Raw genomic sequence first — 18,266 nt, forward strand, 5'->3', positions numbered from 1 at the left:
AGTCTTGAGTAACCACAGAGTAACAGTTATATTAGGTTGTCCCAAAAGTTTGTGCCGTGGGTGTGTTTATTCGCGTTAAGTTTTGTAATCACAGAGCGGACACGAGAACTTGGGCGACTAAATCTTTATGCTTTAGTTCAGTAAGTAGTAGGTATTCGACAGTGACAGGTCGTGAAGTTATAAGAATTTTATATTTAATAAAATATTATTCTATACGTTAGAAAAATAAACGGCACGAACTTAGGGGACGATCTAACAGAAGCGACACTATATGGAACCGAAACCGATATAGCTCAGAGCCGATATATATATAATAACAGTTATTACTCTATTTCAATTCTCCATAACTACTTCAAGAACCGGAACTGATATCATAACTGTTTTCAACCCCTAGTTACACGGAGCAATTGTACTTGATCCAGAAACTAACAGAGCTACTTCCATCTGGCTGCTCTTAACAACCAAACCTTTTGTCTTATGATTTGTGTTATGACCGAACGGAAGGTTCGTTGCTGATTGTTTATTAATGGGTAAAGAAATTGTGGATTCATTATGGAAGTAAATTTGATGTGGGGTTAAATATTTTTAGTAGATGACTCTAAAACAGTATTTATTTGTAATTTGATGTAGATTATTACATTTATAATTTATTGGATTCCATTTTAGGAGATTTCATAGATATGGTTTTTTGAAAGTTTGTGGAATTTTTGTCGAGGAATGGAATTGTAGTTATATTCTTGGAAATTTTATGTCTGTTTATTCGTATCTTTAATGTTACAATACTATTTTTAGAATGCTAACTATAACTGCAGTGACTTTTCTTGTACAATGTAAACAAAGGTTCAACAGTAAATTTCAGGCAAAGTTTAAAAATATTTTCAATGGCTCTGTATCAGGGTTGAACATTTTTGTTTTACGTCAAAATAGTGAATGAAAGAGAATATTATTCTTTAAAAATAAGTTGTTTTTCCAAGTATTCATGCAAATATTCAATTGTTTTTTCACATTGAGTTTTCAAATTTTCTCATGCAGAAAATTTGTCAAATACAGATATAAATTTTATAATACGATACTAGCAATAAAAGAGACTATTATTAATAGATGCAAGGATAGAAAGCGCCCATTTTATGACACCCGGTACCCTATCATATTACATACCTACGCATCGTTACTATCACCACTTTCACAATTTCGCATTTTTTAGAAAATCACGATAAGAACAAACAAATTTCTAAACTACAAAATCCACGTTAATCTTTTTAACTCTCCAAATCACCAATTTCCAACTGATTACAAACATTAATACTAAACACCAAACTTAAAATTTCACAAATTTCATAGAATACACATACCACGATGAAGTACACAAAAACCGCAAAACATAAACAAACAAGAGACCCTTTTTCTATAATAATTCCTTGAAAATCTCAATTCAACAATACATACTTAAAATTCTTCTTCACACAATATTTTACTGAACAACAATGCAAAAATAATTATCACAAGACAATAATGGTCGAAAGTCGCTGCTCCAAATCAAGATACCCGGTCCAGTCGCCACAGAGGAAAGTTCTCGCGTCGAATATCTTCGGCTGACAAGGGAAGAGGGTAAGTAAACCGGGAATGGATTCTTTATAACAGTATTTCTCGGGCGTATCTAAGTCGGCAGTACCAACCCCCTGCGAAGAATGTTTGGCCTTCAAAAACAGAGAAGGAACGCGACCAGTACTGGCGCGTGGTTCATAGCGGGCCATTTAACGGTCCTTGCGAAATTGAGTCATCACGCGGTTCGCCTGGAATCTCGAATATTTTCCTCCCGATGCTTCAGAGTTCTCTGTACCCCTCCCTCTCCTTTTTCCTCCCTCGTCCCCCCCCCCCCCCCCCCTCTCTCTTCATCTCTGTTCTACGTCTGCTTTCCCTCTAGCCGCTCCTGTGCCGCCCGCGCAGCGAGCCATTCGCGCACCGTCGCCGCCGCCACCCACGCTTGTCCGAAAAGTCTCGAGGATCTCGGAGCTCGCCGCGAGAAATCAACGAAACTGAAGGCCCCTTCGAGTCTTTACGCGAGTTTCATCCCGGCTGAGCTCTAAACAAATGGTCGGAATTCTTCGTAGCGTCACGTAAAACGATTTGATTGTTTCTGTTGTACTTGCTGAACGATCGTCCCCAGCGTGTTTAGCGAGATGGGCATTTTTTTGGGGATGGTTTGGCGATGTGTTTTTGGTAGGTTTCTTTTTACGGGGGATTTGATAATTCGTTTTGTAGGTGGAGTGATGGTAAAATTGAAGCTTAAACTTTAGGATGACGTGGAGTTCATTTATTGGGTCATTCGAAAATATTATGTAATACGTTGAAATATAGAAATAAGTGTACTTCGAGTGTGTACAGCTTGTTATGGGTTTTACTGAATTTTGAACAAGTGGTTGTAAGCATGATGTAATGAAACATTACAGTATTTATCTTCACAACATGATGATATCCTTTACATTATTCAGTCGTAGAAATTTAGAAATTGGCAAGGAATTAGTCGTACTAGGTCTTCTAACAGTAAATAGTTGAATTGAAGTCTTAATCTACTTGCTTTAGCAGTTTGATAATATTATACGAATTTCTATGCATTTATAGTATTCTTCAAATATAAAATATACAAAATAAAACGCCTACCACAGAAAAGAAACCAGTGCCCACAGGTTTGTCCTAAATTAATCATACAAAACTAAAATTTGCATATAGATCTACAATCTACCCCCAGGTCTGCACATAAACTCTGCCGTGACAGTTACTAATTAACCATTAAATTCCGAAGTGCTTTCTTTCTTGTTTTGTCGGAGTTTTACAATCATTTTCTAATCTCTTAAAATTCTCCGCACTTCCGTGCAGCCGGTAGTCGTTGAAACGGTCGTCTGACAACAGAAGAATGTTCGGGCGCCGATGAAATCTTGACTCCGGACACTTCGTCGGGAAATGACAAGCGATATTCCGTCGCTAGTGTAGCCCGGCACATAGGAAAGAGAAAATCAGAGCGAGGGAGGGAGAGGAGGAGAGAATAGAGGCTGAAGGGAGGTCCGTGTTGAACGATGAATTGATTTCCAGCCGATTGAATCGAGTAAATGGTATTCTATGTGGCGCGTTATCGTTGCTTAGATTTCACAGCCGTTAAGAATTTACAGCCGCACCCGTAAAACCGGTGCCAGACGACATCAAACGTTTACGGTGCGGTAACCAGAATCACGCCACTTCGATGTACAGTGCGGTTAGAAATGTTTTCTCTTGGTCTCGTATGAACATTTTTCACTTGGATGGTACACGAGCGATTTTACTTGATAAAACCGACGCTGGTCGATGTTTACCGATGTTCTGTTAGATTCGCCTGATCTTTGATTTAGTTATCCCCTTTTTATTGATTAACGTGTATTAACAGTAGAACTTACTCAAATTGACCCATCCCTGAATTCCTTCATAATTATGGAGAAGATGGTTCTTTGAGAACTCACTAAAGATAGATTCGTAACAGTTTGAATTTACTAAAGACATCAAATAAATACTATTGTACCCGTAAGTATGTCACTTGTCTTGCCCCTTGCACTTTCTTTTACAACTACCCTCCATAGAATTATTTCGTATTATTCGCTACAAAAAGAAAGAAATGCTATTCATATAGACAATATTTAATTTGATTAGTACTTAAAAGAATCAAGTGACACATTTGTAAAATTCTATTTAAATCTTTCCCCGCGAGTCTGATGTTGTAGAGCAACGGGTTAAGATGTTTCAGCACGTACCGCCTAATATTAGTGAAAGATTCTGTATAAGAAACCTAGCATTCGTCTTCACTCGCACTCAACGCACAAGCATTCATTCTTCCGCACGCACTCGCCATTATCAAAGAATTAACCCTTCAAGAACAATCGGACAACTCGAAAACAAGAGAGTATCTCTGTCCGCGACGCGCGGCCCTGCCTAAAAATAAATGATCAAAGTGCAGTCGCGCCGGAGGGCACTCAATTTGCCCCGTAATAACGTGAGGGTTCGCCACACACGCGCGGACACACACCCCTCGGCGGAATCGCGGCAGGAGGGGCGAGAGGGACGGAGGAAAAAAGGGAAAAGTGTTCGTGGAGTTGAGGCAAGCGCGATTGAAATCTCCATACAAAACGGCCGATTGAAATACGTGAAATCGTTTAATCACAGGTTTATGTTTCCGGGAGCGCGAGCAACGCGAGAGCGGCGAGGGGACGGCGCGCGGGGACCGGTGAATATTTTTTTCCCCTCTTTTCCGACGGTTTCGCACGGTTCGATAGACTGCAATAACATCATTGTACATTCTGCGAGCCGGTGGAAAACGCGCGCTGCGCCGATTTGAATTCGGCCTCAACCCGTCCGATAGCCATTATGAAAAAAACACCGTTAAATAAAAAATCGGCCGAGCGTGCAAATGGAACGTGCTCATTGTCGGGGGAAGACCCTGGACGGGCGCGTTTTCATCGACCCTCGAAAAAAACTGAATGCAACCGCGCGCGCGCTCTTGAATTAATTCGTGTTCGTATGCACATGCAAGCTTTTTCCACCCCCTCCCCTCTTGAAATTCAGCTGCAGGGGGTATTTTATGCCGGCGTAACCGCGGACCGAGTGAAAGCATCTTCGTTTCTCCTTTCACGGGTTCTCGTGCGGTGTCTCCTTCGTTTTTCACCTTTCTCTCTCTTCGTCTTCCTCTGTGTCTCTCACTTTTCTTTCTTCGTCTTTTCCCCAGCCCTTTCAGCCGGTCTTCAAGCTCGTTTCAATTTATCACGCTTGTTATCGTCCCCGCCTATGCATTGAGGTAATCTTTCTGCTCGGTTATACAGTGACGGGGAGGGGGGTGAATTTAATTATGCCCGACCGTGTATTACTTGCCGATCCGCGGGTGTGAAGAGGAATCGGGGGCGAGCGAGGTAGGCGTACTTCACGCCGAACAGAATTTACGGATAAAAAGACTTTGTCCCGTAATTGACGGCGTTCAATGGGGAGAACGCGGCGTTCAACGACTTTTGAAAGTGAAGGAACCGCCGGCTGGCAACTTAGGCGCGATGATAACTGATGAATGCCGTTGAATCCGGTGAATGGCGGAAAACGGTGGTTAATTTGTTCGAACGTTTGCCAGCTCCGAGGATGTTTCGCATTTTTTCAGGCATTCAGCCGCGGCGGGGTAAAATGTAGTAGAGCGGCGCGCTGCTTTTCGCGATTCGATGCTCGCCGATGAAAGTTTGTATGGCTTATTAGCGAAAAAGAGGGAGGTGTTTGGTTGTTGGTTGAATGTCGTGCAAAATGTGTCGCTTCGGTTCCTTGTGGATAACGATGCGAAAAGTTTGTGAAGAACGAGTGTGAGTTTATTCGGTATACGGAGTATTGTAGTGTGGTTGTTATATTGTGTTGTGCGTTTAGTTTTATTTTGTTATATTGAAGGTGGGAAAGTATTTTGTTCATTTTATGCTGTTAACGATTGGGATTAACAATTATTTGTACTTAGAAAAAGATACGATAAGATAAGTCTTTTGGAATATTGTATTTAAATGCTCGTATGGGGAGATTGACAACGTTACAAGAAAGAAGTTGCAAATTATAAATAAACTACGAATTCTAATAAGTAGAAAAATGACTCTAAATGAAATTCTGTTGCCACTATAAACGGTCTGAATAAATTAAGGATCACATGAAAGTAGAATTAATTTGATTAAAACTTCCACTTTACAATTCTTTAGAAAACTTCATATAATATAAATGCAGATGCATATTAAGTAAATGTTCATTAAATAATTAAGTGCGTTAATGTTTAAGGAATTCTTTCCTCGAAATTTTCACTGTAAAACATGAATGTTTAGAAAAAGAAAATTGACGTTTGAGATTTTTACCTTTGAGTCATCAGAAATCTGTTGTAAGACACGCGTCATGTCTTTCGGTTGGTTAATTTGAAGTAACTTAACTGTTGCCTCGGGGAGAATGCTCGAGGATGATTCACAATCGTGTCGACAGTTTATTTGATCCCGATCAGTCTGCTTCTCGTCAAACAGGTGAACTTGTATAGAGCAGCATCGATGTCGGAATTTCCGTATCATAGATTCACGTATTGTCCCTGAAAAATTGTACAGTTTGCTTACGTTCGCGCTTAGAGAAACACGCACCGCTATGAAAATGAAAAGTTAAAGCGGACCTTGAAGTGCCCCAGACCAACTGCCGCGCTCTGTTCAAACTCAGAAACGCTTCGCCGCGGTCTTTGACCTTTATAATTATACACGAATAGATTCTGGTACTTATCTGTGAGCATATCCAACCCGCAGCTTCAAGTGCAGGGATTATTTAACACGTTCACTTCAACGTGTACCACCAGTGGTACACACTTAATTCACAACACTCAAATTAATTCACAGTAATAACGAATTTATTTATTAAATTATTTATTAACATTTACCCGCAATTGAAATCGGAAAGCTAGACATATAACGAAAGAATGCATTGCAATATCACTTTTGCAAACATTGCTTTGTTATTATGTGTATGACGATATGTGATTAAACATGTAAGAACATGTCCCAATATGAATGTGTTAATATACAGGGAAAATTGTTTAAATGATAATGCAGCCACAATGATTCTGTGTGAAAGACTAAGTAAACATTTCTTGCAAATTGAATGAAAAATGTGTCATTAAAAATTCATCATCATTTATAATTATATATTATGGATATATAATTTGTTGACACAATAGTAAATATTTGTTATATTTTGTATACAATATTTATTTCAAATATTTAAAATATTTTTTTTAATTACATGTTCTTTTTAATATAAATGAATTAGTAAGATCCAACAGCGGCGGGGATTAGAGGATTAAGTCTCCGAAGCAAGTAGAAATAACGAATAATGGTCAGACATGTATTTTAAAATCCAGAAGCAATAAAGAAAATGTGATTTTTCTTCCTTTATCTATTCCTTCCTTTCTACATTATCCTTTTTATAATGTTATATGGTGTATTTTCTACAATATATAATTTTAAAATAAATGTATACGTTAAAAACATTATAAATTTATATAATGTAGATTTTTACTTTTGTATGGTATACATGTAATATAGTTTTTCAACTGTTTTATTCTTACTTTTAAGTTGGTCTTGAAATATTTCCTTCAGTTATCAATTTAGAACATTTTGCTAACTTACATACGTTAAATAATTATCAGTACACAAAATTTTCATTCAGAAGAGCTATCCTTTATAATTCAAAATTCATTCGCTATTATGGTGGAACGTAGGATTTCAAAAACCTTCTTTTTTTGCGAAAAATCTGCAGCAATAAATTAAATTCCACACCCTACTCCCGTACCAGCTATGATGCTAAAAAATACCGCTTGTCAATAAATTCTCAAAAAGAATGAATTCCAGCCGTCCATGTCATAAACCTCGCTCCGTTATAATTTCCAAATAAATGTATTTCCGCCGTAACGAAAAGAATGCAAAAGGTAAACGAAAGGAGAAGCGTGGTTGATTTAGGAAATTCGGTGATTCACCGAGAAAGTGCGCAGTAATCCAGCGAGTAAATTCAGAAACGATGAACAGTTGCTCGCTCTTTTCAATCGATCTTATTTAGCATGACAAACCGATTTGTTATATATTAACTTGAGTGAAAATGAGAAGTCTCATTGGTGCTTGTCCTCCATAGGAAACAAAATTTTGTAATTTATTTTATAAATCTGTGAAATCGTAACCAAAATAATTTTCTTATTTTTCCAAAGAAATTTCGTACTTATATATTATACGAACTACCTTTGTTTTCTAACTGAAAATTACACTGATCAGTCATTTAGGCTAAGTCTTGGTTAGTATTTATTTAATATTATAACACATTGTTAATATTTTATTATTATTATTATTAAAATTTTATTATTATTACCATTATGACAATTATTATTAATATTTTATTTCTCAAAAACGAAAGTAGTTCGTATAATATGCGAATACCAAAATTTTAATCGAACCTCCTATGCTACTTTAGTTTTCTTTACAATAGTTGTGTCAACAAAGCAATCACGAAATTAAATAGTGTAAACATAAATATTTGGGATGAAATAAGTCATAAGACAAGGCGTTAATTTCTCATCGTTCGATTTACATTCGTTCCTTTTCTTCGCTGTTGCAGGACGCAACGAGCTGATTGCCCGTTACATCAAGTTGAGGACAGGCAAAACGAGAACGCGAAAGCAGGTCTCTTCGCACATACAAGTCCTAGCTAGGAGAAAACTTCGTGAAATCCAGGCGAAACTCAAAGTGGTGAGTATTGAATGGCCTCTCTCGTTCGCTTTCCTTAGCCAAGTATTTACTTATATTTTCTTTTGCTCGTATATACTTCCCTCCGCAGGCCTGAATAAATTGCGACGACAATCATACATTGTTCCCGTATCGGACTGAGAATACTTTTTATTGCCACTCTTCTGGACAAAATGGTAGCTTGTCATGTATAACCTGTCGGAATTCTTGAAATTGATTTAATGATTTGTTTACGACGCAGTAATATTAAATTCTTTAGTTCTGGGAAGAAAAATTTTGAAATAGGAATAATGAAAATATAGCATGTGAAGTAATTAGAAATATTAGAAGCATTCATTAGAGAGACGGTGCCCGTGAAAATCCAAAATTAACAAGTTTAAATCATTCTATAACAATTGTTATAATTGTTAGCCTATTTTTCAGATATTTTTACGAAACAATGATTTGGTAAAATTTTTCCCCTTTTTTTATTATATTAGTACAATATTCTAAAGTACGCTAATTATGCGGTATTAAAATGTTCTCTGGAAAATTTAATTTTGAAGCTCTTTCAACGTTCGAAATTAAAAACGCAAATTCAGTTTGATTACTTAACCGTGTCAACAGTCATTTTTTATCCGAATGTTCCCCAAAGCTTTGATAAACACAAACATGACAGTACATTTACACCAGAACGAAATAAAACTATAATTTCCTCAGTTTTTAAAATTTGCGCGCTATACTTGCATTATAACGTTTCCAAAATGTCAACCCTGAAAAGTATATAAAACAATCATTTTTTTATATTATAATAATTTTATATTGAATATAAAAATAATTTTTTTATATTCAAACATAAAACAAACATAATAGATGATCATGATAAAGGTAAGGTCAGTGGATGGAAAATAAGAAAATTTGAAATACACGAATAAGAATTTAACAATATATATAATTATAAATATGCTATCTTTTCATCCAGGAGTGTGCATTTATAAAATTATATATAGAATATTACGAAACTTCTGGTACAATCGGAAAGGAGATGATTTTTCAATTAAAAATATCTAACAAAATGTTCTTCATACGATTCATACGTTAAACACTTTTTACAACACGTTTACTACAATTTTCCAATTTACACGATAAATCATCCCTCTTCCGGTTTCACTGCAACTTCCATATCACTCAGCATATTTCTCTTTGCAATCTGCGGTAGTTAAAATACTTGAAATCGAATGTATTGGAAAACGGTTGATCGTCCGCCCAATATTCTCCATTTTTATCTGCGCTTTCTATTCTCCCTTACAATTTTTTATTCTCTCCTTACCAATTCGGTAATTCAGATTATGTGACAATTGGATCCGATGCATATGTTTAGTACTAGACTGTTTGATTTCAAATCAATGCAAATTCATAAACCGTTTCAGTGAAACTCGATACTTGCTCATTCGTTTTCTCTTTCATTCTATCATACGAATCTAAAATATTGGCCCTTTGAATCGAACAGGCTATTATGCTTATAAAACAAAGAAAATAAAAACAAATGGAATTTTCTTTTATCGCGGTGCCGAATTAAAATCGAGGAGATGCACGCATATTTTCCTCCCCATTTTTATTTGTCCCATTTCTCTCCCTCTCCCCTCCCCCCCTCTCCTTTCTCTCGCTCTCTCTCTTTTATCATTTCCTTTCTTTCTTTCAATTTATCCTGGACGGTTCAGATCGGTCAGGAATTAATTGTCAATAGAGAGAATTTGCTCGATCAAAAGCGACGCGGGACGGTTTGTAACGCAATAAATCAGGCGTAAAAATGAACCCGGGGTCCGTTTAATCAACAGCTGAATTATTAAAGCGATTTGGGAACAATTGCGCGGCTGTTAATAAATCACGGTACGGTGCACTCGCTGCTTCCATTCACCGATACAGTTCGAAACAGAGGAGGACAGAAATTTGGGGGATGAGGAGGTGGTGGGTGGAGGGAGGCTGGATTGTTTATACAAACGCGATCAATGGTCGGAGCCTGAGTATAAAAAGGCACAATCGGAACGTGTGCATTCGGAAATCGTAACTGTATTTTACGGGATCAATGTGTTAGTGAATTTTATCTGTTTCTGTTCGAGTGCATACATTACCACCGATTTTTACAGTGTACCTCGAGGTTCCTTTATGGAGCCTGTAACTTTCTTATCAGATTTTTAAATCGCGTTGTTGCTCGTTTATAACGCTTACACTTAAGAGATTAAAACAAAAAATATTGTCAAATTTTCACGAGAGTAAAATAAATTGGGTAGTAGATAGTTTTAAAGTGGATACTCCGTTACCAATATAAGAGTTAATCTCTGTCCTACTGTGTGTGGATCCATTAGGAACTTCAGCTGATAATTATTTTATTTTATAATTTTTGTACCGTTCAATTGTTTACTTAACGTACATTCCTTAATAGTAAATAGAAAAACAATAGAATAGCAAAATATAGGCTCAAAATATTTGTTAATGTTAACACGTTAAGTGCTGTGAGGTTCACTGATCAGCAACCAAATCAAATTACTATAGGGTAAGTCAAGGAGAGGTAGTCCACTTTTCTTAAAAAGAACTATTACGTCATAAATATCATTAACACTTAACGAAAGAAAATATTATTATGAAAATATTATTATTATGAAAATCAATACATATAAGAAGAATAGTTAAATAGACCTCTGTGTAATATTCAGTATACTAAAACAATTGAAAATATAGATATTTGACAATCTAAATAAGATCGGGCCAATTTAAATAAGCCAAGCGAATTACCCTAGTTCGCACAATTAAACAATGCTTGTTCGAAAACTCCTCACTACTCTAAATAAAACAATCTAAAGTTACTTTCAGCAATATAAACCTGCAATTCCAATAACACAACTCAATTAACCCTAAAGCTAGCATACCTATCAATATAATGAGTTTTAACTTTCACATTTCGCAATTATCAATATTTTCAAAGTATCCAATATCCAAAATAATTGTGAAAATAAACAGTTCCACGTAAATATTATAACGAACATCTGAAATAGAAAACAAAAGTATCGCCACAGCTTAAGTATTACATATCAACCCCAATAAACTCTCGGTATTTTCAGTGTTAACCTGTTAACTATAGAATTTAGTTTCAAAAATCTCTCGTTCTGCGCGCAATGAAATCAAAAAATGAAGTGTGTACTCATCAAACGCGGGACGAGTGCACCTAGGGTATATTTTAATGAAAAACCAAAGCAAAACAAAGAAGAATTACATGTTCATGTGAAAAAAATAAATAATTTATCGCTGAAAGAATTAATATGATTTCAAGCTTTAAGATGACGCATATACTCCTCAAACGCAGTTAAATGGTTCAATAATTCGCAATCATATTCTTTTCATTTCGCATATTTCTCTCCGTGAAATCCCGCATTCAGTCTGTTAAGCAAGCTCGCCTCGTTACCGCCGGCCCATAAACCACCGCGGGGTCCGAGTGGACCCGATCGTCGTGCGGACGAGAGCTAAACCGCTCCAATTCCGAACGGCGCAATTAGACCGTGCCACGGTTAAAAACTTCCCTGTGAGAGCGACCGTTGTTTCCCTGCTAATTCCCGTTAATCCTCCTCATAAATCCGGTGTTCGCTCGGTAAACCTGCAACAACAAATATTGTCGTCATACGGCCAGCACCTTTGTAAGTATCACCGGCTGCAATTTCACCGACTGCATCTGCTCGGCGACACGACGCGACGCGACATTGCAGTCTCGGCGCACACCGTGCCGGACATTATTCAGAGAACCAGCCGGCGTACGGACGGTCCACGGTGTGACGTAATTTTCTGGTTTCCGCGTTTCACGCGGGGTGAACACCACCACCGCTGCTGCTTACGGTGGCTGAGATCCCGCGATATATCCTGCGAGAGAAAAGAATTTTTAGGCACGCCGCTGTTTACGTTTCCTGTGGTTGCGCCTTATTTAATTTCTGCGCGGGCTCCTACCATTAAAGACCATTCGCGGCGAACCGTACCGCGACCGTATATTTCCGCGGACCGCCGTATCAAACTTTCCCCGGGAAAAACGACGCCGGCGAACCCTCCCGAGCTTTTGGAACTCGCGCCGCCATAAGTTTCCCGGCGATCGTTGGTCATTCTTGGTTGTAAATTATAATTGCACTTCGTGGGGTGTTTTTATTGGTATTGGGGTTGATTTTTTGATAAGCGGTGTGATTAGAATAGTGGTTTCAAGGGGGAAGTTGGTTGGAGGTGGAGAGTGAAAGGATTTGGCGGGGTCGTTTTTGGGAAAATGTTTTCATTCTTGGTTGTAAACTAGAATTGCACTTCCTGGGGTGGTTTTATTGGTATTGGGGTTAGATTGTTGATAAGGGGTGTGATTAAAATAGTGGTTTGAAGGGAGAAGTTAGTTGGAAGTAGAGAGTGAAAGGATTTGGAGGGGTCATTTCTGAGAAAATTTATATGGTTTCGATGTTTGTTTGCTAAATCGTTATCTTCGATCGAGACGTTAATTTGAGTAAGTTGAGATCTCTAATATGTATAATATATTGTAGGTACATAGTAATTGTTAACATTAAATTTTCGGTTAGTATTTAAAAATAGAAAAAAATGATTATGTTTATCTGAATTCATTTTTTTTCACAACCTCTGTAGTAACTATGAAAACTTGGAAATTAATTAGGTATTTAAGTGTTATAGATGTTTCAGTAGTATGAAGAATTTTATAATTCGACATAATACTATAGAAAAAAAATATCTCTAGCGAACTAATACATATTTAAGTAGGAAATACAGTTAAAGAAATAAAACAATGTCCTATAATAATCAACATTCAAATCTCAAGAAAGTATACACTTTAATAACGTCTAACAGTACATATACCTTAAAACGAACAAGACTAATTTTCTTTTCCACAAGATTTCATTCTGAAATTCCCAATCTCCATAACCGTCCTCAATCCGCCAAATATAAACATTAGCCACTTCGCATCCGTTGAGCACAAACACCGTTATACCCTAATGAATATTTAATCCCGCAACGAATTCAATCGCGCAATGAATATTTAATTCCCACCCACCAACGAAAACGATCACCAATAAATCAACATTAGCAAATCTAATCGCGAAATAAGTAACGAGATGAAGTATTTTCAATCGACGCATCCTCTCTCGAAAGCAACATTCACGTTATCCGACGTTCGCCGATTACCAACCAACGCAACAAGCAAAAACGCTTCAGTCACGGGCAAACGAGAGGTTAATCGAAACGCATCATTTTTCCCGGGCGGCGCATTCTTCGGATGGATATCGGGGGTAGGGCGGCGCAATCAATTTTCGGAATAATCCTGCCAAGCGTTACGGTGTAATTGATTGTTGCGGTGTAAACGTAGCCTGATAACCGACGATACCCAAAAACGGCCAACCCGGCCGTTTCAGAATGTCGATAAACATGTCCAGCCCGTTACCCGGCCAATCCCTGCATTCCTCGCGTGTATTTGCACGATGAGGGGCTGGCGGACAGGGACAACGATACCGCGGGTAGGACAAAGAGAACAGGAGACGCGGAAATTAAAACAAAAAAAAAGAGAGAGGGAGAGAAGAAAAAAAGAGGAGAAGCGGTGGTAGGCGGAGAAGGAAAAAAAGAAGAGGAAGAGAGGGTCAGAGAGAGGGGGGAGGGGGCAGAGAGGAGGGCTCCCTCTCAATTAACCGAATTGATTTTCCGCTGCGTATTCACCCACGGTTGTGCAACGGTGAACAACGATCCAGCGGAATTGAATGGATCTTTTTCTCTCGCGTGTGCCCGGCGCCGTGATAATCGTTTTTTAAATTTGAAAATTCGCGCTCGCGCGTGCCCCCGCGTCGCTCCTTTTAATAAATTACGCCCCGGGCAAAATAAAAGCTATGCGTGCTGCATGCGAACGGCACTGCGAGGGAGGGCCGAAGCAAGCACGCGCACACATACGCACCGCGAAGCAAGGGCGAGCACGACGCCCCCTCCTCGAGGCCATTTTTATTCCGACCATTGTGTCGCCACGGAGGATCCATGTATCTATAGAGAATTTACGATTCAATTGGCCGTGTGAACGGAAAACGGGCCGTACGCGTGAAAAGAAGTGTGGTTTTTGCTAGGAATTTTTCTAATAAAGGATCTATGTGTTTTGTATATGAATCACTCATTGCAGAAATCGATTAACTTCGTGAAACAGAAAGTAGGAAAGAGTGGTGCAATAGTTACATATTGATTTTTTAAATTTTCTTTCAAATGCAAAATTGAATCATCATTATAAAATGTATTTTACTTGATTAACACAGGTACAGTTTCAATCTAATAAATATTTGAAATACATAAATAGTATATTCTTGAAGTGACTTTTATTATTATTGCAATTTTTCCGTGACCAAAAAACTTTTTGTTATTTCGTGGTACTAAACCCAGTAATAATGAAATTTATAAATATATAAAGATAGGAGCTACTGAAGCGCTTTAATGATGAAATTTTTAAAAATTCAAGAAATGGAGTTAATCGGATTTCACCAGTGAGCGACTCATATTAAAAATGAAGTGTTCATTAAATTTTCCGATACTTGAAATTCCTCTGTGTAATGCGTGGTATTTATTCAAAATGTCATGTAAATGTATTGTGATATTAAACATTATATTTTAATTTGATTTTGAGTTTGTCTTAATTTTTTACCATTTTTTGTAGCTTACTTCAGATTTTTCAGTAATTACTATTTAACACTACAGTAGAAAAATATTATCCATAAGAAATTTACCATTTGCTTTCACTTATATTTACTACTTGCAAGCATTCACTTCTTTTGATGGATACGACCCGACGCTACCGTGACTATAGGATCGCTTGTGTCCGTTGAATCCACACGGATATTATTTAGAACGAAAACCGTACAGTATCAATTTTATATGAATTTTCGAGTTTTTGTTTCTATTTTTGGTATGAGTATTCAGAGCTGTACGAATTGTTAGTATGATTGGAATGTGATCTGGAGAATTATATTTCGGGAAATCTATACAAATATAATTCTTTAAGATTAATACTTACTAAACAAAATTCATAATTTTACAAAAACTTTCTTTATCTTTAATTTATTGAATGTAATCCATAAACCATTCTGCATAATTTAAAGTTACACAGAACGCTGGTATACTCCGATCAACGAAATGCACAAATCTCAATCAAATACGTAGATCTAAAAAAAAGGCCTCAAAAACCATTTAAAAGAAACACGTCCTCTAAGCATCGACAGAACCATATCCACCAAGATTTATTCGAATCGAGAACAATCGTAAAAATCCACGAAGCTTCGATAAAAAGGAGGAACCAGGATTCCTTTACGCGCAACAGCTTAATAATTTCGCCCGCAAAACGTGAACCCGAAAGAAAACGTGTCGATGAAACATTCTTTCATGAAAATTGGTTTTGAAAGCAGCTCCGCAAAATGACATTTTCATTCAACAAAGGGGACACAGGGAGAATGAAAAAAAAAACAAACACACGCACACGCATACGCACAGACAAATACGGCAGAGTTGACGAGGTCTAAGTTCGCAGTTTTTCGATGCGCGCGGCTACCAAAACCCTTTGCAGTTGGTATTGTTACGCAGCACGCTTCATTCCGAGCGGCAGAGCTTGTAATGGCTCTTCCATTACGGATTTATGAACGAAATTGAAAAGCTCTGTAGCGTGGCCTGGGTGCGCGGGCCGAGAGGGGGGAGGGACACGCCAATTTCCCGGATATCACGCGAACGAACCTCCCTCTCTCTCTCCCCCTGTTTTCTCCCTCTTTCTCTCGCTGCCGGCTTTCGGCCTCGTCAGCGATTTTCGGTCTGGGGCCTCTGATTAAAACGACGGCTTTCCGATAAAAGCGCAAAATTCCCGCGAATTTCGCGACCCAAAACCGGGGCTTGTTTCAGCAATCAACTGCATTGCCGTTTCCCCGATAGCGATCGATGACATCAACCACGGTCAAGCTAAAACATCGACGGACGGGCCGGGGGCAGGGGGAAATCCACTGGCGATAACGAAATTATGCACCAATGAGAAATGGTTTATCGATTTGATTTTATCCGTTCTGGCCGAACTGCATCGCGAGCCACCGATACGATCCAATAGGGTGAAGCTCCGAGTAGTTTTCGCGGTATTTTTGGGAACTATTTATTGCTGGTTTTCTATTGCCCTTTTACGCCTTTATGTGGAGCTTGCATTCCGATTCTTCTCGTTTTTCTCACTTTGTTTTGGTTCGGTATGACATTCTCGGCGAGCTTTTCGGATCTTGCAGGTTTACTTGTTTGTTTATCGCGGTGTAGAGTTGTTTCCTACTTGGATTGCGATCTTTATAATTGCTTCGGTGGTTTTTGTAATTGTTAATGCGTTTATTTTTTAAGACAAGGAGAATAAAGAACTTATGAGTTTGAGCAGGTTAGTCAATATCCTTAGTTGTACAGTGCAACTTATCTTTGTATAAGAAAATTATTTTTTAATGAATTTTATAAGTAAATTACTTCGAAAATATCAATTCGATACTTTTTAAATATTTTTTTACTATAAAAACGATGTAGTACATTTTTCGTTTAATCCTTGAGAAATAGATTCGTTGAAAACATTATAAAATCTCTCTTGGGCAAATTTTAGAGTCACTTTTGATATGTATACACATGTTTGTCTTTGTATAAAATATTAGAAATAGAAGCTGAGGTATAATATTTATGGAAATGTTTTAAATATTATTATTTATATTTTTAATTCTCTGTCAAAGCGACTCAAAATAAGTCTATTAACCTGACATTCGTCGATTCCGATGAAGCTCTGTTAAAGTATAGTTTTCACGAAAATAGTTAACACATATTGTTTGATAAAGAATCCAGCAGTGGAAGCACATACTAGAAAACTCCATTTGTTTAAGCAATACAGTCAGAAACAAAATATAATTTACAAAATGATACGATGTTTAAAATTCACAATCGACAAAGAATGGAAGAAGAAACTTTGCTCAATATCGAAAGAATACAATTTACCATAATACACAGTACTCTATCAACTAAAAGAATAAATTATATGTCTAAGTTGTCCGTTATACCATTCACAAACCCATCCATCTTCAGCACTACCATATTACAAAACAAAGAAACACTACATTCTCCACTGTATTTTCCCTTTCACACGCCTTGTATAAACCGTATGAAGTATAAGGTAATTATTATTTTATAAAAGCCACTTGCATGCTTTACGATAACATGAAATTAAAAGTACCATCACACGTCGCTTGCAGTGGAACGTTAAAAAATGTTCGATTAATCCTATCAAGCTCACGTTACAAACTTCAGTATCCAGTAGCTCTAAGGCATTCGACCAAACATATTTCTACCCCTAACTTTAAGAGCCACGTCCACCTCTTCGATATGAACGATAACAAAAAGCAAAAAAAGCACTTGTCAAATATTTTTGCGAGGGCTGCAGCCCTCCAATGTTTCCTAAAAAAATCCATGATCATCGAAAGATCACGTGCTAGCGTTCGTCGCGCGGTCAAGGTCACTGCGTAGCGTTAAGATAAGGTTATAAACGGTTTGAATTGTGCTTTGCGAGGGTACACGGTCACAAGGCAGACACGTTATAATCGGTTTGACGGTTTGTTAGGATCATGCCGCCAAGGAGAAGGCGCTGCAGACAATGTCGAGCATGTCAAGCGCCCAGATAGTATCAGCTGGGAGTGCGATACACAACAAGATGCCCCCCGCCCTCGTGGGGCCCCTTGCCCTTCATGCTTCCACCCCTGTCTCCTATCCCGGAGCGGTAAGTCCCGATCACGGAACAACCCCTTGGAACGATTTTCTGTTCTTTTGTTTCTTTTTTTTCTCTTTCTTTCATCGGACTGCAACACTTTCCACAAAAAGGAGCCACGAGCTTTTGGGGGCGAGACGACGAGACACGGTCGGATAAGAGAGAAAGAGAGATCGTGGCCATTCCAA

At 37.9% G+C, this 18,266-nt stretch overlaps 1 protein-coding gene across 6 annotated transcripts in view; it reads left to right on the forward strand.

Annotated features, from left to right (window-relative positions):
* The window catches only part of scalloped (TEA domain transcription factor 1 homolog scalloped), a 238,342-nt gene that overhangs the window by 205,874 nt on the left and 14,202 nt on the right, over positions 1-18,266 (forward strand). For 5 of the 6 annotated variants that reach the window (XM_031972966.2, XM_031972967.2, XM_031972968.2 and 2 more), the window contains 2 exons: positions 8,167-8,297; positions 17,935-18,090. In XM_031972966.2, the coding sequence (XP_031828826.1) occupies positions 8,167-8,297; positions 17,935-18,090 (287 nt within the window). The remainder of the gene's footprint in view (positions 1-8,166; positions 8,298-17,934; positions 18,091-18,266) is intronic. The other variant, XM_031972969.2, reaches the window with a different exon arrangement.

The sequence above is a fragment of the Nomia melanderi genome, chromosome 4 (genome assembly GCF_051020985.1).
Source record: "Nomia melanderi isolate GNS246 chromosome 4, iyNomMela1, whole genome shotgun sequence".
Taxonomy (NCBI): domain Eukaryota; kingdom Metazoa; phylum Arthropoda; class Insecta; order Hymenoptera; family Halictidae; genus Nomia; species Nomia melanderi.